Here is a 25,834-nt window from a genome sequence, read left to right as displayed (position 1 = left end):
GGCTTGACAATCTTAGAGGTCTTTGCCACTAAAAAAGATTCTATAATTCTGTGTGTGCCTGGAAATTATAATGGAGTTATGTTTTGATTTCTCCAACAGAATATGATATATTTTAGCTTATATGCTATTGATAGAATAATATAACCTCATGGTTGGGAGAGACCTTGAGCTCATCAAGTCTAACCATCAACCCAGCATTGCCACTGTGACCCCTAAACCACTAAATTGTATCACCCAGATCCAGATGCCTGTTAAGCTCCTCCAGGCATGGTGACCCCACCACCTCCCTGGGCAACCTATTCCAATGTCTGACCACCCTAAAAGTGAAATATTATCAAGTTGTCTTATGGCACAGCTTTTTTCTCTTACTGCTGTTTTGTCACTTTTATGATGCAGTGCCTACGAATTCAGAAAATAGTCTGAGTGCAACCTTGTTTTACTGATGCAAAATTGGTAACTGTTGATTTACATCTCTGGCATAGTAAAAAATCAAGTATCTATTTTAATAAAATCATAAAGTGGCAAATATAATTAGTATTTTTAAATAATAGTGCTCTTTTGCAATAATAATATAACAATATAATAATATAATAATATAATAATATAATAATATAATTAACATAACATAACATAAATTAACATAACATAACATAATATATATAATAATATTTCTCTGTTGCAATACCACAGTGTTGCTTTGGCTTTCTCTGCAATTCGACTTCTCCAAGATGCAAAAGTTTTTAGCATTGACGGGGGACATTTTCAAGAAGAAAAGGATGAAAGGGAGTGTTTGGTATGTGTGGATATTTGTTTTAGACTTATCTTTCTTTGTATATGAATCTTTTTGAATTAATTGTTGAGTGATTTCCATAATGTTAGAACATAGCAGTCATTTGTATTATGTGGTTACCATTACCCTGGGGAAAAAATGATCTTTGTCATGCTTTGGATACCTGCTTGCTTAAAGTGTGCTCAGTGTGTCTGTTGTCATCATTATAATTTGTATGAGGTTAGGAATTACAGTTTTTATTTCTATTACTCTCAAATGGCAGCACTGAAAATCTTCTTTTGTTTAAAACCCCCCAAACAAAAAAGAAGTTAAAAAATAGTTATCAGTTGAAAATCTTTTATTATTCAGTTAAGGTACTTTAGATTTTCTGACTGAAAGTGGAATTCTCTTTGAAAGAGCCAGATGGACCCTTTCACATCATAGCTGTGTTCCACATGGAGCAAGATTTCAGCTGACTTCTGTTGTCCAATGCATAGGGATTCTGACCTTTTCTTTGGAATGCCTGTTGGTCACACACCACAGTCACTCTTGAGTGCACAGTGAGTCAAACTGACTCACATGGACAGAGCAATTGAGCAGTGAGATTTTGCAACATCTATTGAGACTTTATTGCACGCAATTAATTATTTTCTGTCTGTGTTGCGTAGCAGGGGCTTCTGTCTCTCTGCACTTGCTCCTCTCTTTTCTTAGGATGGTCCTGTAGCCAGTAACTGAGCTATGGGTATTTTTTTTCTCATTTGCATTAATGCAAGTCAGTGATGATATTTTTTTGTATAAGTAAAATGCATGTGGTGCATTGTCCAGTGATGGCTTGTTGAAACAAATAGTAGAACATGGACTATAGAATTTCAGTAATAGAAAGACTTTTAGAATATATAAAGATAGCACAAGGAGTTGAACTGAGAATTCTCACGAGCATCTGTAGTACTACATTACGCAAATATTTGTTTCTAAACACTAGAAACACAAAACTCTAGAAACCAATAACTTAAATTTTCTTTCTAGTCATTAATGAGGTACCAGAAATTGATACTGATCCTGCTCTACAATTAGACTTCTGTGTGCCTTAGAATTTTTTGTAATATTCCTTTTGGAGTGGAATAAAATCCAAACTCTTAGAATATTCTTCATAACAAATACAGTATATAGATATATTTAAGGAGTCTCACTTAAAAAGTGGTTTAACATTCAATGCTTAAAATTATTTTTATATCTATTAAAATTTAGATAATAAATGGCCTCTTGTTATTAAAAATACTTATCTATCCTTCAAATAAACTTCTGTTTAGAATGTTACTATCATTTGTAATATATCTGTGTTAATTTAATCAAAACAGATGCTGCACAGTTGCCTTGTTTGTAGTCAAGAATGTTACTCAGAAAGTAACATTTTTCTTGCTTTTGGGACTTACTAGGATTCCACCACTGAAGATGTTCAACTCCCTTCCCATGTACCAGCACAGGGGCACGTGAATGTACGCTTGTGGCTGAGGTGTCGAGCGATGCTAGTGACCGCACTCGTGACACAGATACATGGTGTTGTTGATTTGAAAGGTACTATACTTTCTTGCTTTAGATTTTGGGATAATACTGGGCAAATGAGCCTTTACAGACACAATTCTTACTCATAGTTAAAAAAAATACTAACCTTAATTCTGGGGCTGTATTACTACTGAATAAATTATTTGTACTAAATCCATCCAATCCAATAAGGAAAATAAATCTATGAGCACATTACCACCTAGAACATGAAAATAGAAAGTATTATATTAATTTTTATTTAATGTTCATTATCTGTTGATAATTGTGTCTAAAATTTTCAAATGTTTTTGTGTTAAGAATACATTAAGAAAGTATGGTTGTTTTAAAAAGTGCTGTTGCTGAGTACTTCTGGTTTTCAAAGTCTCAAAATATTTTTCACTTCCTATATCTCCAATAAATGAAATATCCCTACATAGCTCCTAAAAATTTTCCTGATTATTTTTTTAAAGATTTAAGAGAGATATTGCAAAATACATTTTTTTAAAGTTTGGTTATGAATAAAATGTTTTTCGTTCCCTGGTTCTGTGAACAACTCTGATGCTCACTTAAGTATCAAAATCAGTCTAAGTCTGTTGCCAAACTCTTACGTAATCAGTAGTGGATAATTTCTCCGAAGGCTGTTACTATTTTAACTAAAATCAGATTTTTGAACAAGTGGAACAGATCTAAAATACTGTAATATTTATGTTGGTGGCTTGCATAACAAGCAAGTATTTGGATGAACTTTAACCTAGTGCAGTTTAGAAACAAAGTGATTTTTCTTTCTTTTAAAAGTGAATTTGACACAAAATTGATGAAATTGTACAAGCGCAGTGTGGAATTTATAATGTCATCTTTTCTGTAACTTTTTAGTGTAGTAATACTTAAGACTGGTGGAACACACAGTAAAGTATTTTCTGTTCTATTTTTACTATTCATATATTCTCTTCTTTTAGGAAATGATGTGGCTGAGCGCCGAAGTGTGATTAAAGAAGTAATATTAGAGGCAGAAGCCTTTGGTGATATTGAGACTCAGGCTGAAATAATGGTGCAAGCTGCTATCCTTGACCTGCAAGAAAAACGTCCTGTGGCAGAAGTTAAACTTCTTTTGCAGGTTTTAACACAAAGGAAAAATTTCACTTTTCTTTGATGCATTTTTTGTGTAGTCAGAACAGCTGATGGCAGCATTAAATAAGTTTGAAATAGTGCCTCTAAAATAGATTTATTTATTTTTTTTCATTTTGCGTGATTTGTCCTCATAAATAGACAGAAAGATAGTAACTACTTTGGTTTATGTTCTCTATGTCCAAGCAGAATATCATCAGTTTACTCCAAGAAGATACATTTATTTCCCTGCCAGCTTCTTTGACTCTTGTGAAAAGTATGCTTCTGCTGGCAGAAATACTGTCACTGCAAACAGAGGATTCAGAACATTGCTCTTCTGCAGTGGAACCATTAAACTTGCTTGTTTTGGCACATAAGCGTACCATTAAAGCAGTGAGTACATGTTGGTGCATTTCCAGATCCTTTCAAGAGCCTTAATTATTTATCCTGGAAACTATTTTATCAGTTATTAAAAGGGGCTATTCCTAGTAACTGATCACTTCAGTTTTAGCTACATTAGAATAGTGTAAAAAGGTAGTTCATCTTACCAAACTCTTTATCCATACTCATCAAGAATGCTCACATGTGTAATCTGGTATTTTCACAGAATTTAAAAATACTGAATAGTTGCAAAATACACATCCAGATGTAGAAAAAGATACAGGTAATTTGACTTTTAAAGAGATGAAGAACACTTTCTTTTTCCATTTTCAATGAGGGACATGTTCATACTGAACACCTCAGGGAGAATGTAAATCTCATTAAATTCCTAACTCTGAAGCGTCCAAGAATTTAGCTTTGCATCTTAGAATAATTTGAATCAGGACAATCTATTTAAAGTAGCATGTATTTGGATGTATTGTTACAATTGGTATGAAGAAATAATTTCCATGTAAAATTTTAAATATGTAATTAAAAAAATAAATCTAAAGATGTGCACTTCATGAGAGTACTAAACCTTTACCTGTTTGGGATCCAAAAATAGATAGGCATTTTTATCTGAATTTGGTGCAAGTTATAGAGAAATGTGTCTAGATCAAACTCTCTCCTCATATTTTCTAAAACAGAAGTTTAATCCATTGAAATATTTATTTCCTTTAGTAATAAAGAATCATATAGATCACTTCAGTCTCAAACTTCCAACTGTGAGATTTGCTATCCTTCAAGTGACTTGACACTTTACAGTGTCACCCCATTGTCTTATCTCCATGAATGAAAGGTTTGACTGGCCCCTGCATGCTAATTTCTTTTTCTTTTCCAGCCTTTGCTGGGTGTCAGATTTCTTTGTAGAAATGACAGTTTCTTTCCAGGGCTTTGGTTACTCTTGAGATCTATTTCTTAGATACTAATTTTAGGGAGTTTTAAGAGCCAAAGCCTAAAGTTACTAAATTTAATCAAGAGTTCATTAAAATTGTTTGTTTGCATCACAAGACTCTTCTGCAAGACAAGTACACACTAAAGTAAAGGAATTCAAGAATATTGAATCCTTTTCTAGTGCTCTTTTCAAGACACTTCAGTTTTGCAATACCTAACTTACTTCTTCAAACTGCTATTTAATTTGCTGTCTGCAGCTTGATTTTAATGAGCATACTCTTTTCATAGATTTTTGATTATGGTGAACCCATTGAATGGCAAAAAGACAGTACATTGACTTGTCTGGTCTTACCCACGAAGAATATCTACCTGCCATATATTAACTTGCTAGCCCAGGTCAAAATGAAAATTGGTAAGAAAAACACAACTCATGATTATTTTTAAGTTTTAGTTAACTTTCACTCATACAAACAATATTATAATTTTGTATTTATATCCATCGATCACTTGAATTTTTGGAAATTGAATTTTAACAGTAAATATGTAGCAGCATCTCTTCTAAAGAATTAGCTTATTTTCATATTAATTGGTTGTCTACTAACTAATGTACCAAAAACTGTTTTGTTTTTTTGCTTTAGGACACACATTAGCTGAAAAAGTGACTTCTACAGCTGCAACAGATCGCTTGCAATGGCTATATGCTCTCAGGCATTTAAGATCAGCATTGAATCTTTGTAGATCATCTGCAACAAAAAAATTTAATATGAAAGCTCAACTTCTTTTTCAGATAGGTAAATAAACCCCTGTTTGTACATCCTGAGTGCCTTCCTAGGCAATGTTATGCATGGTAGTTCTAAAAATGAAGACATTTTGTGCCCTGAGGGCCACACTGAGTGTGCACAACAGCACAGAACAGGCCTCTGTCTGCTCATCAACTCCTTATATACAGTGCTCTGCTAGTTGGGATCAGGAAGTGCTAGGAATCGTTATGATTCCCAAGTTTGGTTATTTTATCTACTCAGTGAAGAGAGTTGTTATATAAGCATTGTGCATTACCTTTTAAACAAACTGGAAAAGATCTTGCTTATCAGGAGAATAGATAATGTACTGTGTTCAACTTTTCTGGAGGGAAAAACAGATTGGGTGGGTCCTACAAAAGAAAAATTGTTAACATCTTGAAAATTTACTTTCTGTATTTCTTTCTAAGGTAAGATGGAACGCCAGATAACTGAAGCAGGCAATAACAAATCATCTAAAACTATTGAAACCCTGTTGGAAGCTATTAAGATCAGCCAGCAACACGATCAAAAATATGAGTAAGAATATAGCTATATAACTTTGAAAAGAATTTAAATAATACATGAATATAATTTTTGAACAGTTTTTTGAGACTTGGTCTGGGATTTCTATTACAGAGTATCTTTTATGTTTTAGAGAGTTTTATTTCAATCGAGAAGAGCTAGTGGATATTTATTCTCTTATTTAAAATAAATAAGAACATTTAAAAGCATTTTTAGCGCTACACTAAAATTGCAGCTTTCTGTTCTATTTCCAAATTTGTACCCTATCTGTCAACACTGGGAACAGAGCTATCAATTAAACAGGAGGTTTATTCATATTTCAGATGAGCTGTGGTCTGCCCCCTTCCAGATAACAGAAATCCGGCTTGAAAAGGTTACCAGCCAGAAATAGTCAGAAGAGCAGAGGCAGAAGGAGCGTAGGAAATGTGTTTGTAACAGATATCAGGACAGTGACTTTGGCATTAGTTATCAGCCTAGAAGATGCCTGAAGAGCTGAGCCAAGACAGCCAATAAATTCTGTCAAGCAGCTCTGATACATTGGACTTCAGTTTTTTTGTTTCTTGACCAGTCTAAATGAATAATGTGCCATGTCTAGTTAGAGACAGTGTAAAGGCAGCAATTTACCTTGCTTGTTTGGGTATTCTGTTACTTAAGTTAATGAACCAGAACTCTGAATGTAGAAGTAGTAGCATAGTAATAAACCTCAACAAGCAGCCAGCATGATGAAAGATGGTGCAGAAATGGACTGTGAAGTTTTGCAAGTTTAATTTGCTACACTCTTGTTTAATTTGCTACCATCTTTCTAAAAGAATGTACAGAGACATCAATGGACCATGGCTTTCTTGTTTTAGAGAGCTTAACATCCTGCTCACATTTATACAAGGCCTGTGATATCTGTGGGATTGTTTAATTAAAGTTGTTTCTTGATGTCTCACATCCTTTTTTGTTAGCAAGACTAGAAATTTAACTAAATTGTTGCCAACCAAGTGTAGAATTTGCCATCTTCTCAGTTAATTTGCTAAGTCTTTAACTGTACAATACTCTGACTTTTGTATTTTGCTTTACACAAATTGTACTAAAGCTGGAATTTATTGTACTATATAAACAACCAACTCTGTGCAATATTAATCTGTCCAGAATAGCAACTATGTGAGCAGGAGTTTGTTGCTATGCTTGCGGAAGTCATAAATGAGATCTGAGGAAATCTGCAGAGCCAGGAGGAATCTGCATAAAAAGACTGTTATAAACCTATAGGGAATAGATACATTGGAGAAATTCTCCAGGTCAAGGGGAATAATTCTGCCCCTCTGCTCTGATATGGTGAAATCCCTCCTGGAGTGCTGCACCTAGCTCTGGAGTTCTCAGTACAGGAAAGACATGAACCTGTTGGAGCAGGTCCAGAGGAGTGACACAAAAATTAGGAGAGGCTGGAACACCTCTCCTGTGAGATAAGGTTGAGAGAATTGGATTTTCAGGCTGGAAAAGAGAAGGTTTCAGGGAGATGTTCTGGTAGCCTTTCAATACTTTAAGGGGCTTAGAGGATGGAGATAGAGTTTTTAGTAATGCTTGTAGTGATAGGACAATGGGTAATGGATTTAAACCAAAAGAGGGTAGATTCAGACTAGATACAATAAGAAAGAAATTTTTTACAATGTTATTCATTGGAATAGGTTGCCCAGAGATTTAGTAAATGCCCTGTACCTCAAAACATTCAAGGTAAGCTTGAAAGCGGCTCTGAGCAACTTGATGTGATTGAAGATGTCCCTGCTCCTTGCAGGGGAGTGGGACTGGATGACCTTTAAAGGCTCCCTTCCAACCCAAACCATTCTATGATTCCATGATTTTTGTTTAGTTTACAATACTACTGTAAAAATCACTGAAAAGAGAAGGAAACGTAGGAGAGTGGGAATAGGTGATCACTGTCTGAAGATGTGAAACATTCTGGTACAGAACTCAAAACTAAGAAGGTTCCTCATCTGAGCCCAGTTAGGAAACAAAAATCTGTTTTGGTCACTGTGGGTATTTTAGCTGATTATTGGGAGTTTGACTGAGGATCCAATTTGATTGAATCCAAATTTAGCTAGATATGTTTCAGGGAAACCAGGGCAATGTATAAATGCCTTAAATTGAGCAAGGAAGACAAACACTACAGAAAGATCACTTTCCTTGTGAAAGTAGGGTTTTCTTACTAAACATTTGCAATTTATTTATGGAATATTTGTTTCAAATAATGCAAATTATATTTGATGTACTGTTAAATCAAACTGTTACTTGTTAAGCACACCATAGTTTTAGACTCACATGACTTTAAAACAGGATCCCATGGATTTCTGAAAAAAGCTACACTTAAAGTAGATGACAGGGGCTGGATGAATGGTTTATTTGGTGAGGTATATAGCTAGTCTTATGCAGGAGTCAGATTGTATCACTGTAATGCTTACTTTGATAGTAAAGCTGATTATTCTATGTGTTGTTTCTTACAGGTTAATAAGACGGTCATACCTTGAAATAGCACTATCATATTTGAATTTTGCTGAAATTAATGAGGACGAATCACAGACAGATTTGGTACGTTCCAAATCAAGTGTGTGTTTTCTATCTCTTGGGCAGTGGCCTCTTCCAAACCAGAAATGTATATTGTGCACCTTGCCATACTATCAATTGCAGAGACTTTTACATCATACTGATACTGAAAGTCCTCCTAGAAAAATCACATAATCAATCAAATCAAATAATCAAATAATTTTTGATCTCTCAGAATTTGATCTTGTTTGATGTTATCTCTTCCTTTTATTGCATTGAATGATAATATTTAAAATATTTTTCTGTACGAAATAGGAAGACACAGACCCAAGTGTTTTCATTTTGATTATATACAAATTAATTTTTACCTTGCAAAATATAGTTAACATTCAAACATATTCAAACATTCAAACATATTTTTAAATGCTAACTTTATCAGATTTCAATTTTTTCTATACAAATATGAATGACAGCATGAGAAATATAAGTTTCTACAAGCCACAGATAGAAAGCAAAATGTGTAACATTGGAGAAAAGAGGTAATGAAGATTCAAAAAAAATGGAATATGATAGCAGCACTGTATACAGTAGTGACCATAATATAAGCTGTTCTGAGGAAACTTTTCTCAGGAGCAGCCAATTAGTATGCTCTGGAAATTTTTTTTTCATTTTTAACATTTAATCCATGGATTTACAGTCAGTGCCAATTTTTACAACTTTCAAATAAAACAATTACTTTGTAATTTTTTGTAATAATGTTTGTAATATTGTAAGTAGGAGGACTTTTTTTCTATGTTTGGAATATAATTTACGATAATATATTTAGAATCCTGATTGGGAACTGGTATATAATTTTAGACCACTTCTGAAGATCGGTCTTCTGAGGAGGCTATGCAAACAGAAGTCTACAGAGTACAAGCCTGGATTGCAGTAAGAGCAGCCGCACAGGTTGGTGCAATATCCTGAAGAGATTCTTCTATTCTTATATTTCATCTTATTCTACTTACACAAGCAAATAAGGCAATACAAACAAGAGTGAAGGTTTCTTGAAATTTCTGGCATGGGTCTTGTTTAATAAAATTAAAATGGACACTGAATGATACATTTAATCTCTCTTGGACAGATCTGATTCTGTTTACCTTAACTTGGTTTCAGTGCAAATAAAATGGCACATGGCCTGATATGTGTGCATGTGTATTTGACATGTGAGCAAACATCAGTAGCATCCAGATGAGGATATCTGGTTTGAAATCACTATGTAGTAATTAAGCTGTCAGCAGTAACGATTTATTTAGCTAGAATGTGTACCTTATGTGAGAAAGAAATAGAATATTTTCCTAACTTTTAAAAATATAGTATGTTTAATAATTAATTTTTTGTCCTCATCTTGCTACTCTGAGAACGAGTCCCAAATAAAATAAATGTTATTTTTAGGTCAGTGAAGCTGCACTTGCTTCTCAGCAGTTAATTGGAATGAAGAGAATTAAAGAAAAGCACATGAAGGATGAAGTGAAAAAAAAAATCCCAGAATTTGCTTCTATGGATCTTTTTTCTTCATACAGAGATTTCATATCTGGTATTCCTTTATATCTAGTAATATCAGAAAAATTAATATCTAACTTTAATTTATGAAAAATTATATATCAGTTTTGGAAAGTAAAAGCAAAAGTCTCATCGTGCATAGCAATACAAAATATTAAGTAGAGACTTTATGGGACTTTAAATATCAGCCTGTCCAGTTGTTCAGTATGTTAAGAAAAATTAATTGTTTGTATACTGTGTTTCAGAAAGACAGAGTGCACATACTGCCATAATTTTGGAAAAGCAGATGGTCCTTTGTTACAGGACATCCACAGTCACATAAAGCAGATATTGGCGTCCCTATCAATCATCACTGCTTTCTTTGCTTTTTTTTCTTTTGCTTTTTCTCCCCAAACCTTGACTTTTAACTGATTTTTTTCCCTAGGTATATTATCTTTCTCTTGGAGAGTTTGTTTTCCTCTTGATTTTGCAAAGAGATGTTAGTGTTGAATAGCTTCTCTCCCTGCATCATCCCCCAAAAATCCAACCAACACAATAAAAACAAAACCACAAAAAACCCACAAAAACTAACAAGCTCAAACTCTTACAAAGTCTTTCCAATCCAATGGATTGTTATTTAGATATGCTTCCACTAGCTTGGTAGAACTTTGCCTGGTTTGTAACTAAATTCTGCATTTATTTTTTAGCTAAAAGAATTGATGAAATGGAAGTTTTTGATCTAAAAAAAAATCCCCAGTGAAATCCATACTGAAATCCAACAATGAAACTAGGAATTCTGAGATAATGACTGCTAGATGTTATATAAACACTAAGGCAAAATCATAATGTTTATTTTTAAACTAGGAACCATTAATTGAGTGATAAAATTTTGGTTCAGTGACTTAATTTAAATTATCACAAGTGACTGAGAAAGATTGAATTGCTCTTTTTGATAGGTGCTGGCAAAGCTAAGCCATGTCTGCATACTGTACAATGTTTAAACATATGTGTTTTGATTGGTTTATGAAAACAAGTGTTGTATGCTAAGACTTTCCATCTGATTGTTTTGTACTGGCTCCATTTGCTTATAATTACAGATCATTGTTTCTTTTAGTAAATGCAGCAGGTGTTTCTCCTGATAGTTCTGTTAGCCAATACAAAGAAGAATAGAAAATGCAGAAAAGCAATAGTAGGCCAAAATACAAAACTGGAAATTTTCAGCATAGCGCACTAAATATTTTCTATAAAACTTTTAATGAAACGCATGTTTAAGTTTTCATCTATAAGACAGTATGGCCATTGAAACTCTTGGCATTGACAGTGAAATGTCAGGAATAATAGAGACATTCAGATTTTGTAGAAGCACTCATAATTATTTTCTGAAAGCTTACTGTTAGGAATATCTATAACATAATGTTTGTTCAATTTGGAGCGAAAAACAGAGCTCAAGAACTGTGCTTTTGAAAGAGCTGTGTACTAATACAGTAAAAAACAGTATTGAATACAAGCAGTGATGTAGTGATATCTGTATTGATACATTTTTCCTCTTTCTGCATAAGTACAACTTTTAGGCAGCACAAAGGAAAATATTATCTTTTGTTTTATTTTACAGTTTAGAGTATATTTCATTGAAAATGTGCTTAATATCTAAAGGGGACGAAGGATTAAAACTAACAATGAATAGTTCAGAGTACCTAACTCTTCTGAGTTTCGGTCAACATAACTGGGAGGTTCAGCTGACACAGTTATGACAGATGATTCCTTGTGTTGTTTCCATTTAGAAAATATCTCCTATTGAACAACGGGCAGAATTAATGGTTTTATATTCAAATTCAGAGAGAGAGAATGCACCTATCTCTCGACTCTTTTTGAATTTCTTGCAAGGATTAGTGAGGTTCCTGCTCATGATCTGAGAAACAATTTTCAACTAATTTTAAGGCTATTTACTATTCCAACTTATATTAATGCAGAATAGAAATAATTTTTCTTGTATGAAAAATAGAAGCAGTTTCACAAGTTATACTTCTAGTTACAGTTTAGTCAATTTCAATACAACACAGAAATAGCCTTTAAATTCCAACCACTTAATGTGTGTTCTTGAACTCTGATTGGAGTTGCAGATGGATACAATGTTGTCTCTGAAAGTCCTCAAGTATCTTCTACTGAAAACAAACAAATCACAGAAGACTGTCAGAGTGAAAGTGAAGGAACAGAAAGTCTTGTCACCAAGGCCAGCCAGAAGAAAGATAAAATAACATGGGTTCACCTAATTCGCTACTACAATCATTTAAAAAGAATTTATAACACAAACCTTTCTGGTATGTATTTTTATTTCCTTCTAGAACACTGCTAGAGATGAGATACTGTTGTTGAGGGCCAACAGTGTCAGGTGTAAAGTCTGTCAACTGAAGTAGCCTAATTTTGAGTTCCTTTAAATTATATAAATGCAAAAAAATCTTCATGGAAATCCAGATTTATGTCTGTTTACAAATGATGCAAGTGAAGATTACCTTTCTTCATAATTATTCATAAGCCTCCACAATAACAGGAAGGATTCCCTCAAAATTTAATTGTTATTACTACATTGGAAGTTCTAGAAAAATCAAGCTTAAGTCACATCATAAATAAATCTGTTCAGTTTGAGGTTCCATTTTGGAGACCTGAGTGTACTGTAAATGGGAAGGCTGAGCATTATTGAATGTGTTTTGACTGAAACCCCAGATGTGATTTGCATGCATGGATTCTTTCACTGTAAACAGAACATGGTAATAGATAGGGCCTTTCTAACAGAGTAAGAATCCATTAATTGCAAGGCCTTAAGACTGTGCACCTACATGTGATGGCCAGCTTTTAGATATACAAGTGATGACCCAGTAGATGAGAAGAATACTTCATTGTACATACAGGTGTTATTTAGAGAGAAACCTAGCAACTCTGAAAATAACAGTTCCAGAGAGGGCTGGGTTTTCTCCTTGCAGCACTAAATGAAAATATTCTGGCTCACCACAGAACTGTAAGGACAGGAAGGTATCGTCAAGTAGGTATAGGAACATGCATGTAAATCTCACCTTTAGTTACCTATTGGGGAGCCTAGAGGGAAAATCAGCTGATCAGCCCCTAGCTGTCTAAACTGGGGTCTTAAGAGCCCTTAAAGCTTATTTTGACTATATTGAATAAATATGTGTTTATTCTAGTGGATGCTTAGGCATCTAGTGAACATACTGGTGCTTAGACTCTGACTTTAAGTACCTACACCTCAAAATTACACCTCCCATTTGATGCTACTTTATAATGTCTAGAGAGAGTTTGTTTCATTATCCGATCACTGGTGAAAAATTACAAATAACATACGCTAGTAATATTTAAGGACAATCAGTATAATTGTTGGATATGCATTTATTTGATATTGAATCTATTTACATATTTTATTATGTTTTCAAAATTCATGAACATAGAGTAGCTGTAGTAACTTGACAATTTAATGGAAAAAAATGATGTAATTTTAAAAATGTCTTTTAAAAACTTCCCCTAACCCAGGACCCGGGTCAGCAAGAGATGGACACCTTGGTTTGATTTCTGACACAGGAATTGTTCTGCGCATAGAAGAAATGCATTCCTTCCTTGAAAAGAATTTGTTTGAATATTCAATATGTTGTCTTGAGAATTTTCCAGAAGAACTACGTGAGGTAGAAATGTCACTCAGTAGTCACAGTGATTCTTCAGAGGTACTTATGTTCTTTCTAATGTTTCAAAAATATTATACTGGTATTTCATTCAGATTCTCAATAATTCCAATGGTGATATTTCTGGGAGAACTATAGAAGAATGAAATTATTTATGCAGAAGATCAGTACACAACCAAAATCCTGTGCAAGCAGTGAATTGCGTAGTTAACAAATGCAAATATTCATGTGTTATTCAGTTCTGCAAAAATAATCTTCATCCCATAGCCAGTGTATTTAGACCCTAGAAGATTAAAAAGAATTATATTTAAAAAGGTGCTTTTATTGGTTAATAAAGTTGGTTGTTACTCAGTAAGGGCTTTTACTCTTTTATTTATTTACTCTTGTAAATTTACTCTTGTAAATCTTCATCTTTCATACCAAAAATGTGAGGTCTGCTGGGACAGAACTTGGTGAGCCTCTGAAATTCCCTGTAGACTTCTCTACAAAGTGCATGCTCCAGGATCAGGTGGACTCTCGTCACTTCATGAAGTAGCCATATAATCTGAGAATGTTAGGGTGCCTAACACTTTGTGGTTGATGTTCTGCACCAGCTTCCTCAAGCTGTGTTTTAAAGAGCACTTTCAGTGCAAGAATAAATTTGTTTGTTTTTTCATGTGCCAGATACACTTACCCAAATTTTCCTGTCCCTGGAGGATGACCACTTTCAAAATCATCAAGAGACCATTGCCTTTCTTTTAGTCTCTTTTCTTTTTGGTCTCTTTGGTTTTCTGCTTAGAGGTGCTTTCTGTTTCAGGGTTTTCTGCAGGTCCTGCAGCCTAGGGAGGTTTTTCAGCGCTCTAGCTTGCAGCCTGAGGTCTCACAGTTGCCTACTGGGGCAGTCTGGGTTGGTTTTTGGACAGTTTTTGGGTTGACAGTACAGATGTTTTGGGATTGCATAAGAATTTACTGGGCAAAGTTTGCAGGACACAGAGTGCTCAAGTGTCTCTGGTCAGTAACCAGCTCTGGGCTGAATGCTGGGACACAGGGACATGTTTGGGGGCATCCCCGATGGGATTTGCAACCTTGGTGGCGTGGCCGGGGTGCACGGTGTGGTTCTCCATGTTCCTGCCATAGCACCAGAGTGGGAGCGGCACGTAGGGCTCTGACCCAGACCCGCCGCCTCAGGGCCGCCGTGGCTCTGAGAGGTGGAATCATCAATATGGGGACCCACAGGGGGCTGTGGGACACCAGCTTGACTGGCAAGGGGTGAACCAGGCCAGGTGCTGGAGATGGAGTAGTTTTACTGTATTAAATATAATAATTATATAATTATTAAATTATTAAATACATGTATTTAAACATCTGTATAACTGTTCGTCTCAAGTGGAACATGGGCATGTGTCTGTTTAAAAGTGTCTTGGTAATTAAAAGAAAAGGGGAATTGTAGCAGAAGGGATTACAGGCAACCTTACCCCTGATGAATCACAGCTATATCCAATAAGCATGAGTGTGATAAAAGGGTAGGTTGGCCAGTCAGGGGGAGAACTGAAGGACAGACCAGATGAGGTATGATCCAGAGGAAGGACTGACCAAATGGGAGAGAGAATTGCTGCTGTGAGGTCAGTCAGAGTCTGCAAGGGAAGCCTACAGTGGGAGCTTGCTGTAGGCCAAGTCTGCTGGAGTTGGAGTCAGGATGGCTGAGTTGTGAGGAAGAATAAACAGGGATCTTTTCACATTGCACGAACAAAAGTGTGTCTCTTCTCTCATTTCTATCTCTAACATGTGGTCTGCTGCGACAACAGATCACTGTGGCTTATTTTTTAGTTATTTTATTCAGTATTAAATGGAGACAGGGGAGCCTTGAAGAGGGAGAACTTGGTATGTTATAACAATGAATAAAAATACTTCTGTGAAAGTAGCTTGTCTAGAGTTGGTGAACTTTCTACAGTGTTGGACAGCATATCATTACTCATTTCCCAACAAAGAGCTGACTGTGCCACTGAATAAATTGTAAATATATAGTGTGTGACATTTATAACAGCCATCATATATCAAAAATTATTTTACTGTCTGCTCTTTTTTTGACATAATTAGTATTACAGTATCCTAGAATAATAAGCTTCAGAGCTCACTGTCATGTTCATGACGGGTACAAGCTGCATAATCATGTGTTAACTTCAGTGTTGTAGACAGCTAACAAGCATAAAACTCTTACTTTTTTTAATTCTAAGATTCATTGATTTTTATCACAACATTTTTAGAAGCTTTAACTATCCAGAAGGTTATAGATGTTATTTTAAAAATGTAACTGTAATTTATTACTGTGAGTTTTAACAGTACAAATAGACATACCTTTTGAAAGAATGATTTTTATCTATGAAGTTGTTTCACTTATATCTATCTCTGTATTTTATTTTTGACTCTTGAAGGTTTTTTCAGGTCTGCTGACCAAAACATCCAAATTACATTAGGTCTATAATTAAAATTCTAAGCCCTGTTACATTTTTCATGCTTGTTTTTTGTTCTGCTCCATGATAGTAAGTAGGACTGGAAATACTTAACTAAGACAGATTGTTTTCAGATTTTTGAGAAAGTTGAATAAACAAATGCTTTATGTATGGTATTTAGCAACCCACCAGTTGGACAACAGCCATTATAATGTCCTTCTTCAAAAAGATTCAATATGAATAGAAATCCAAAGGGTGCAGTTCAGTAAAAAAAACCCAACATAACACACATTTAAGAAAGAGAAATATATAGCATAAAATGGGATTTTAAGAGCTCTAGTTCAGGGGCACATCATAAATTAGGTTCTTCCCATGTCCATATATGTGTTTTCTCCTAGTTTTTTTCGCAGTCCATGCTAGCAGGATAGTTGGGTGATTCATAACTGAATTAGAAGAGGGCTGTAGAAGGTGGGTCTTCCATGCACACCCCATGGCTTACCATGGCTTATGGCCACTGAAGCACATCCATGTGTTCGAATTTGACTTCCATATGCCTGGATTCATCATTACTTTCACTTCTACTAAAGTTTCATGTGGGATGGTAACTGGCTTAATGGCATAAGATTAGGTTATTGTGAAAACTCCATCTTCTGTTCACTTGGATTTACTGCCCTGTAGTTGTCATATGCTGAATTTTCTGTAGAGAAAGTAGGTAAAATTCTCCATTTTTTCTGCCATGCACATTCAAAATTTGAAAAGAACTAACTCCCCAGAGAGCTGTTTTTAGTGTCCACATTTTTGAATCAATGATGGAGACATTAGGACCTTTCCAAATAGTTTCCACATTACCTGAAAATGTGACTGGCCAGTCTTCTTTGCAGATAGATCTATGTAATAATTTAAAAAACAGAGATGGTGTGTGTTACTGTTCAGCCTTGAAATCAAATACTTCACAATTTTAAGAAAAGGTTTGGTTCATGAATGAATGTTGACTGACAGTATTCCTGCATGAATTCCCTGGTGAATGACAGCCAATAGTAGCTGTTTGATGAATGCCCTGCTAATGTTCCATATGTATTTTATAAAAATACAACAAATCCTCACAAATTAAGTGATTTAATTTTCAGCAGGTGTCATCCTTTGTTAGTTGCACAGCTGAGAAAACAGATAGGTAAACATAAATAAAGCATTAGTCTAACATTCAGAATCCTGTTTTAATTATCAATATGTATGCTTGACAAATTACTTTTTCATCACTAAATTTTGTATCATCAGTGTGCCAAATACCAGATTTGAGCCAAACCCACAATGCCATAATGATTTGAAGTCAAAGGCAACAATCACTGTGACTGTGGGTGTCTCTAAGTCAGACTACAGTCCCTTTGTATTACCTTTAGAAATGTGTCATCACATGAGCTTTGAAAAGTCTTAACTTGGTAAAAAGGACACTTTTAAAAACTACCCATTTACCTAAATAAACATATATTTATGCTGGAATGAAAGTCATACCAATTCTAGTAGACACTTGATTATAACAGATTTTTCCTGTCTCACCACGGGAAATATAATTTAAACCTTTATTTTGTGTTTCAGGTGTCTCTTGATATTACTGAAATTGCATCATTAGTGTCACATGTGAGAGTAGCTTCTCCAGTTTCTGTCGCCACAGAAGATAAGCGGACAGAGAGTAGAGCAACAAATGCTTTGGATAAGGAAATTTACATTCAGTGGTATATTCCTTCTGTGGAAAAGCCATCAAACCATACAGAAACTAAGGTATAACTAGAGCAAAGCAGAATGCCCTAACAGTTTTTTGTTGGCAGGCCAAAACTCCACCTTTTTTGCCCTTATAGAGCTTCCAGGCCATATTGTATTCATCCCTGTTGTAAATCCCTGAAGTCTTTAAGATCTCCACTCTAAGTTTGGGTAGACCTGCATGATACATTGAATAACAGTTTGGTGGGAGACTCTTGGAAAAGCAAAGATACACATGTACAGGGAAAATGAGATTTTATAAGCCTCATTTTCCTAAAAGATCAGACTGAACATGAAAAATGAAAGAAATGGGAGGGTTGCAGGAATGCCAGAGACTATGACAAGGAATTTGTTTTATTTTCACACAAGGGAACAACGTGTAGGTAAAATTTCTGCTACAGCAATAAAAATCTGTGATCTCGAACTTTTTGGCATAGCAGATCTGTTTCTAAATTTCTATTGGACCCATTTATCTTTATTAGGAAACTGATAGAAGCTCTGTGAAGTTAATGTAAATAATATACCTTTTAATATGGTTTTGCAGGTTATTTTAGCATTAGCATACAGATCAGTAGAGGACATGGGACAAGTTTTAAAATCAAATAATGTATGAATGCCATATTCTTGTCATTTTCTATATAGTCAAAATACTCAGCTACCATTAGGAATCATATTTTCAACTGCACTAGTAAATTATTGCAGTGAAAGATGAGAATATTCTATTTAATTTTCTTATAATGATATGGTTTTATTAGATTGGTGAGTTATGCACACTTCATGGATTTAAACCTAGCATGATGATAGCCATGCATATGATTGATGGGGATCAGGACAATGCTGGGATTTTCAAAGTGGCACCATAGGGTATACCTAATTTTCAAACCCATAGTAATTATATTCAATTTAATTAATTAAATTGATTTAAAGCCTATAAAAACTGAGTGGAGTACAAATTCATATGAAGTCACACTCCTCTCTTTTTTGAAGGCCAGTTATCTAAGGCTTCATCAGTACATTATATTTGATATTTATTGTATCTTGTATCACTGAAATAGCTCAGGTCTACTATATTACAGTTTACCCATTCTGTCTCTTTTATAGGTTTTGTTGCTTTATGCTTATAACATAAACCCTATCAAGATTAGCGAAATGACGGTTTTTACTCCAACGTCTGTGTTTTCAGGCCACTTGTGGATTCCATTGGCTAGGTAAATAATAACTGACTCTGTCCTGTTATTTCATGCTGTATTAAAGATCAATCAGCCATTTAGGATGAGAGAAAGTAAAGTGCAAAATATCAAAGACCTGTAAATCTTTAAAAGCATTCATTTTTTTCTTTTCAAAGATTTTTGACTGTAAAACCTGTAAGATGTCATACACAGTGTTAAACCCATCCAAGCAGTTGCTTTTTCAATGCATTCATTAGCATTTTAGTTTTGATTCTTAAAGAACCAAGTAACATATGCTAATTATATTACACTGGCATAGCAATGTAGCAGCCATAAGAAGCACTCCCAGCAGTTATTCCCATTCTCTCAGTGGATCACCTACTTTCTCCATCCCATATGACAACCCCGAAAATGCAAGAATTTTTCTCAGTTGTAGCACCAGACTGACCTGAATTTTACGTCCTATGGCATTTTTCATTATTTCTTCCTTGTCATTCATCTTGTCTTAACATTTTTGGAACTGCTTAGTGAGTGGATGAGAAGAAATAATGGGCAGCCTCTGCCACCCTTGCGCTGGTTGGATGAAAAAACCTTTTCTTAGAGACACATTCCTAAAATAATTCTTCCAATTTTTCATGTAAAAAGCTAATGCATTTTATATCTCCACTTTATTAAATGGAAATCTTATTTTTGTAAAATTATGAGATCAGTCTTGAAATTAAAGAAAATGTAGAACCTAATCAATATGTAATAAAAGCTAGATCAGCCTAATTATAACCTGGAAACAACAAATATTGTTGTTTTATACCAATAATAATGAAAAAAACCTGTCTTCTTTTAGAATTATTTCTTTAAGGGAAAAAATGACTGATCTGAAGGAGCAAGTTGAAATAATGATGCAAGGTTCTAACAGCTTTTCAACTTCAGTACGAACAAGTTTTCTTACGCAAAGTGAAACTTGGAAAATAAGTCTTTCAGATAGACACAGAGTGAGTGATGTGCAAGTGCATCTTGATGCAAAAACAGAAGTAAGTGAGAACAGTTTGGCTTTTATATATGTTTGACTTGATTTAAGATGTCTATTTTGGGGAAATAAATGACAGGCAACTTGGAAGGCAGACATTAGGCTTCCCTCACCTCTTTAAAGAAAAGTTGAAATACTTTCACTCTCTATTTAATATTTAACTTTTCCTAATATATTGCTTGTCACTTTAGGAAAAAACCCCAGGCATTTTCAACCTTCTACTTGAAATTACAGGCTACCTCTTCAGGTACATAGACTAGGAAACTGATACCTAATTTATAGTAATCTACATCTGAAAATCCTTGGCAGTGTGTTAAATCAGCTTGGTGATCAACCCAAAAGTGTTTTTTTAAACATCAGTTACACATCTTCAATGTAAAATGGGCAGTGATGGTTTCTCAAATAAGAACCTTCTAATAACGTTATTGAGAGATGACTAAAATTGGAACTGAATCTATTTTCATTTTCTTTGTGCCATCTTCCTCTTTTCTTTTTATTAGCAAGGTTGAATATGATCCACAAGCCAAGTAACTCTTCCCACATACACACATACACACAAAAGGTAATTTCAGAATTTTCCATGTGCTCTGTTTGAGATAATGTCATTGGAATAGAATGTTGCCGCAGCATAAGTGCGGCTTGATAAATGCCAAGGCAAAATAGACGTTTATTTTCAAAGTGGGAGACATTTATCATGTGACAGGATTCTCTTTATATCTATTATGTGAAATGATTAATGATGTAGAGGCTGTCATTTTGTCTGATGGATGCTGTGAAACAGTGACAATTGTGCACTGTGCCATTATTACGAGGCTGTATTTTGACCAGCTTGGAGAACAAATGATATTTTGGCCAATCACTGTTTTCACAAGGGTAGATAGAGCTGTCCTTTAGTGGGTGTTTCTGATTACCTGAAAGTGTTTGCTCAAACTTTCATTAATATATGTCAGTAATTGGTAAAACAATGTTTAGAATACTAATAAGATTAACGTGCCATGCATTATACATGTATAAATATCATCTTGTCAGGATGTTTGTTTATCATATCTTCAGTAAACACATAGCAAAAGTATGCTCAGTCACTGGATTTAAAACCAGGAGCAATTTTGCCTCAGTAGAAACTGCAAGATTTGGGCATTGTGTTTGTACAGGAAACACAACTATTTGTGTTGCAGAAAAATTATATTCATCAGCTAAGATTTATTTTGCTGTAAATTCAATTCAAATAACCTAAAACTTGAATATTCTGAAAAATTTTCTAAGGCTGAGCCATCTGTTAGCTTATCAGAGGAGACTGATAGTACAACATATGTTCGTACTACACAGATAGTACAAGTTTTTTCTTGTTTTATACCATTAGGAAATTGTTAAAAGGTGTTTATCTGAAGTCAAAGCACTGCTGTCTGATGTTCCAGCCCAGTCCTCTCCATTAACTGAGGTATGTTGTTCTTATTAAGAGTAAAAATCTGCTTTCTAAAATAAAACAATTTAAATCAATTAAACTGAAACATGGATTATACCACTAAGCATCTTCCCGTTTTTTTTTCTCATTGTTGGACTTTCTGTTTTGGTTTTATTTTATTATCTTTACAAATAAAATACAAATGTGCATGATTACAAACTGTGAATATCTTCACTGTTCATTAGAATCGACTTTTCATACCCATAAAAATGTATTAAAAGGGGATTTTTGCTCACAATGGTTAATACAGATTATCCACCACTCTGGTCATTGTTTACACAGGCTCCAGTGAATTTCCATGATGCAATTGCCAAATGCAATTTATTTCCATTATTGCTTTTTTACAGTTATTCAGGCTTGATTATTCCATTTTCTTTAGCTTTCTCTGCCTTGCCCATGACATGTTTTGAGAGATAGCATACCATTTTTTGTCCATGCTGTTGGACAAAACATCTTATTCATCCTGTTACCCAGTGCAGTCAGTATTCCAGAGAAGACTGTGAGGACTGGCCCATGGTGGGTGCTGTTCAGTGTTCTCAGCCACTTGGGGACATCAGGAAAGGACCACAGCTGCCAGACTCAAGAGACTCGAGGGAGATTCTGAAATCCACTGGAACATATCGCTCCCTCAACTAATCCCCAAATATCTTGCCAGTATTGTTCACAATGCAATGATAATGAAAAAGGCATCCACTGTACTCTCCCTGTCAGTCAGAGAGCCCTTCCTACCAGAACAGAATCTGAGTTTTATCTGAGAACAGTTGGGCTAGTGCCAGCAGGAGAGAGAATCTCCTATTCTCCTATTCTAAATTGGGCTAGTGCTGTTCTGTGCATCCTGCAGTCCGGTATGCACTTCCCTTTGATACACATCGCACCATTCTTGCCACTCCTCGTTACCCATCCTGAAGTTCTCTCTCAAATGGTGCCCAGGCCTTCATGTCACTCAATGTGGCTTTAGCAATGCATCAGAATACACCCACATCCCCTCTGCAAAGCTGGACTTTATAGAGTCCCACCGAAGTATCTTCCGTGGTAGCAAGATTTGATAGATTCCTAGGGAAAAGTACAGATAAACTTTTTCAAAGAATCATGGAAACTTTCTGGAACTGCTTAAATTCTCGTGGATTCCTTTCACCTTGTCTGCATCTATTTGTGGATCTATGATGGAAGTGAGGGAGCAGATTTAGTGGTGTTCTTCTAGTAGAACATCATAGAACATCTCATAATACGAATATGATGTTTACTGCACTGTTTTATTCTCTCTAAATTCCACAGCAAACTAAAGTGTTTCAATGGGTGGAACATCAAAAAGCTTTTTATCAGGAAGTTTCAAATACAAACTTGAAACTAAGATGCTTTGAGATATGGTAGTTTTGCTTGAGCAGCTGAAGCCTATTCCTTCAAGATGCTAAGTATCTTCGTTCTCCTCTGAAGCCAATAGAACTTGTAGGGTGCTTAGCACTTCATTATGTATAACATATTTCAAAGTAACATTTACAAACTTTCATATAAGTTGTATGTGTGTGCATTACCCTGTCTCAGGCAGAGACAGAAAGCTCAGGGGGGGACTATGTACACCACAGAACAGTACATTAATTTGTTTTCAAGCATGCTGGAGAAGGCAGCAGATACATTTCTTATATGACGTTTTTCACCATTTCCCCCACACCAAACACTTTTCTGTTGCTCATCTTCTGGTGAATTAATTGGACAAAGTCAGTTCTAATTTGTGGTCTTTGTTTTCTCATTGTATGAGCTGTCACACGTCTATCATGTTTCCACTTTCTCTTCTTTGATACTGTTTTTTTGTGTCTTACAGTGTTTTTGATTCAGCCCTGAACTGTATTTATAAATGGAAAATGTGCATTTTCATTGAATTATTCATTTAAAATTATTTGCCTCTTCTTGTTTTAAGAATAAAAAAGGATTAGCCTGCATGTTTTTAATGCTACTTAATGAATAGCTATGTCCTTGAGGGAGATAAAGTGCAGTTTGGAAGCTCCAATCTTAAATCTTAGAAGTAAATTTATAAATAAAATAATTGCATTAAAAATTAACTTCCCTAGGTAGCTTGTTCCAAGCGTCTCTTCCTTCAAATTTTTTTGTTGATACCTAAATCAGTTAAATAGTTTTCCGTGTTCAGTGGGCACTCAAACCAGTTTACCATTGCCCTTTATTTCACCTTTTACTGTTACCTCAATTCCTTCAATTTCTCATCTTCGGAAGAGCCTTTCTTGCTGCTCTTCATTTTACCTGCAGATGATCATGATAAACTTTGTGAGCAAGACTGTTCGTAAAGGTTTCCTCCCTTGAATCGTGTTTTACTACTTTCCTGCCAGAGATGTCATTAACCACAAATTTATACCAAGGCAATAAATATTTCTAACATACCTATTGATTGCAGTTCAGTAATCTGGCTTTATATGGAACTATTGGTATATATGTGTGTGTATATATATATATCTGTATGTTGGTATATATCTACTTTTAGGTACCTCTAAGCTTAATAAAGTTACGCATTTGTTTTATTTTTCAGATCCCATTTGATGTTTCTTTGCAATCAATAACAAATTTGGAAGATATGTTTGATCTTGCCAATGGATGTATAGTAACTGAAGCAAATCTTTTGGATTGGCTCATTTCTCTGCTTCACTAAATGCGATTTTGCAATAACTTAATCAGTTATTAGCTGAATGCTACAGACCTAGACTTAAGTTCTGCTGTTAATGAAACAACTTCATTAATCACACCAGGATTTGGCTCCTGTTATGTTTCATAATTTTCACTTTTAGCTTATTTCTAATTATTTAAGCATTGATAGTTTTTAAAATGAAAATATTTTTTAGGAATTTAATATTTTATAAGTAGTATTTTATAAGATTTTCTAGACTTTCAATAATTTCTTATTTAGAAAAGCTGAAAAGGTTTGTAGCCTTCTAGCTCCTGCTACTAGATATTCCTTTTTCTCCTGAAGTTGTATTCTCATCAGCAATTTTTAAATTTCTTTTGCAGTTGGTATTGTTTCTGAAGTTGAGAATTTTTGGGGGTCTAAAATCATCACCGAGTTTTTTCTTTTGTTCATCATTGGAAACTAGCATTTCAGGCTGTTGAGGGTGCAAGTGATCATTCAGATGTCTTCATAATTTCAAAAGCACTTTTTAAAAAAAACAAAACCCCCACAACAAATAAACAACTCCTCCCCCCCAACAGGGCAGTACAAAGAATAAAATAGTACAATACAGAATATTTTATTTATCATTCTAAAAAGCTAAGGAAACCTTTCTGAATGTTGCTGTAAATATTAAAGTGCTCAAGAAACACAAATGAGTCCTATCAACAGCCACCTGAGGAAATATTCTTGAACATATTAGAGCATCTCAATGCTCCAGTGATTGAGATGGAGAATTTGACATGAACAAGTGAATTGGCAGACCAGAGAGGGGCCATAGCCCTTTGGTTTTGCTCAGATCCCAAAGCCAGGCACTCCTTTGCTACTTATATTGATTTGTTTGCAATAAACAACAAAAAACCCCAGGACATTTTGGCAGGAATCCTGTGAGACTAGTTCTATAACTAGTTATGGTTTTGTATTTCCAGGAAAATTCAGCATTAATGGTTACCATTCCTGGGTTCATTTCCTGTGAAAAATGCCAGTCCCTTTCACTTCAGTCAGGCATTCCCTGTAATGTAGCCCAGTGATTAAAAAAATAAACTTTTTTGAGCTATTTGGGAATTGCAGCTTTATCCTGGCGTGTGCTTTTCAGAAAAATGTTACCTGGTTGAGTTTCTTATAGGGAGGAAGAGGGAGAGAGAGGTAAAATTCTGAATAATGAGTATCTTAACTGTGATCAGTACAGGAAGAAAGGGAATAAAGTTTTCTTCTATTTTTTTTTCATTCCTATAAAAGAAAGAAGTTTGGATGCATTTGCATTATGTGTAGCTGTTTAAAAGTTGTGCTGTTTTTTATTTTGTGTACACTTCTCTGGAAGACAGTAGGTAGTAGGAAAATTAGAAGGATAATGATACTATGATGAAAAGGAATGAAAAACTGAGTACTTGATAAAGCAGTTATTTTTACAAGACAGTTTTAAAACTGAGTTAGTATGATTATTTAACTCGACTGCCTAACAGCCAGTTTGGAGGAGACACTCCTTAGCATTATTCTTTCATTAAAAGAATTTATTGTTCTGCAGTTGTTCAAAAAGCAGGAAAGGTAAAAATTGACATTACTCATTTTT

At 34.8% G+C, this 25,834-nt stretch overlaps 1 protein-coding gene across 3 annotated transcripts in view; it reads left to right on the top strand.

Annotated features, from left to right (window-relative positions):
• CFAP54 (cilia and flagella associated protein 54) overlaps positions 1-24,348 on the top strand; it is a 104,662-nt gene extending 80,314 nt beyond the window's left edge. For all 3 annotated transcript variants that reach the window (XM_086887700.1, XM_086887699.1, XM_086887697.1), the window contains 17 exons: positions 691-793; positions 2,206-2,344; positions 3,268-3,425; positions 3,626-3,808; positions 5,018-5,141; positions 5,368-5,520; positions 5,937-6,045; positions 8,514-8,598; positions 9,412-9,501; positions 9,988-10,129; positions 12,195-12,392; positions 13,612-13,799; positions 17,780-17,962; positions 19,043-19,149; positions 19,952-20,138; positions 21,495-21,572; positions 24,133-24,348. In XM_086887700.1, the coding sequence (XP_086743826.1) occupies positions 691-793; positions 2,206-2,344; positions 3,268-3,425; positions 3,626-3,808; positions 5,018-5,141; positions 5,368-5,520; positions 5,937-6,045; positions 8,514-8,598; positions 9,412-9,501; positions 9,988-10,129; positions 12,195-12,392; positions 13,612-13,799; positions 17,780-17,962; positions 19,043-19,149; positions 19,952-20,138; positions 21,495-21,572; positions 24,133-24,252 (2,347 nt within the window). In that variant the 3' untranslated portion in view covers positions 24,253-24,348. The remainder of the gene's footprint in view (positions 1-690; positions 794-2,205; positions 2,345-3,267; positions 3,426-3,625; positions 3,809-5,017; positions 5,142-5,367; positions 5,521-5,936; positions 6,046-8,513; positions 8,599-9,411; positions 9,502-9,987; positions 10,130-12,194; positions 12,393-13,611; positions 13,800-17,779; positions 17,963-19,042; positions 19,150-19,951; positions 20,139-21,494; positions 21,573-24,132) is intronic.
• The last annotated feature ends 1,486 nt before the right edge of the window (positions 24,349-25,834 follow it).

The sequence above is a fragment of the Cyanistes caeruleus genome, chromosome 4 (genome assembly GCF_971803275.1).
Source record: "Cyanistes caeruleus chromosome 4, bCyaCae1.hap1.1, whole genome shotgun sequence".
NCBI classification, from domain to species: Eukaryota; Metazoa; Chordata; class Aves; order Passeriformes; family Paridae; genus Cyanistes; species Cyanistes caeruleus.
This window is presented reverse-complemented; position numbering and strand designations above follow the sequence as displayed.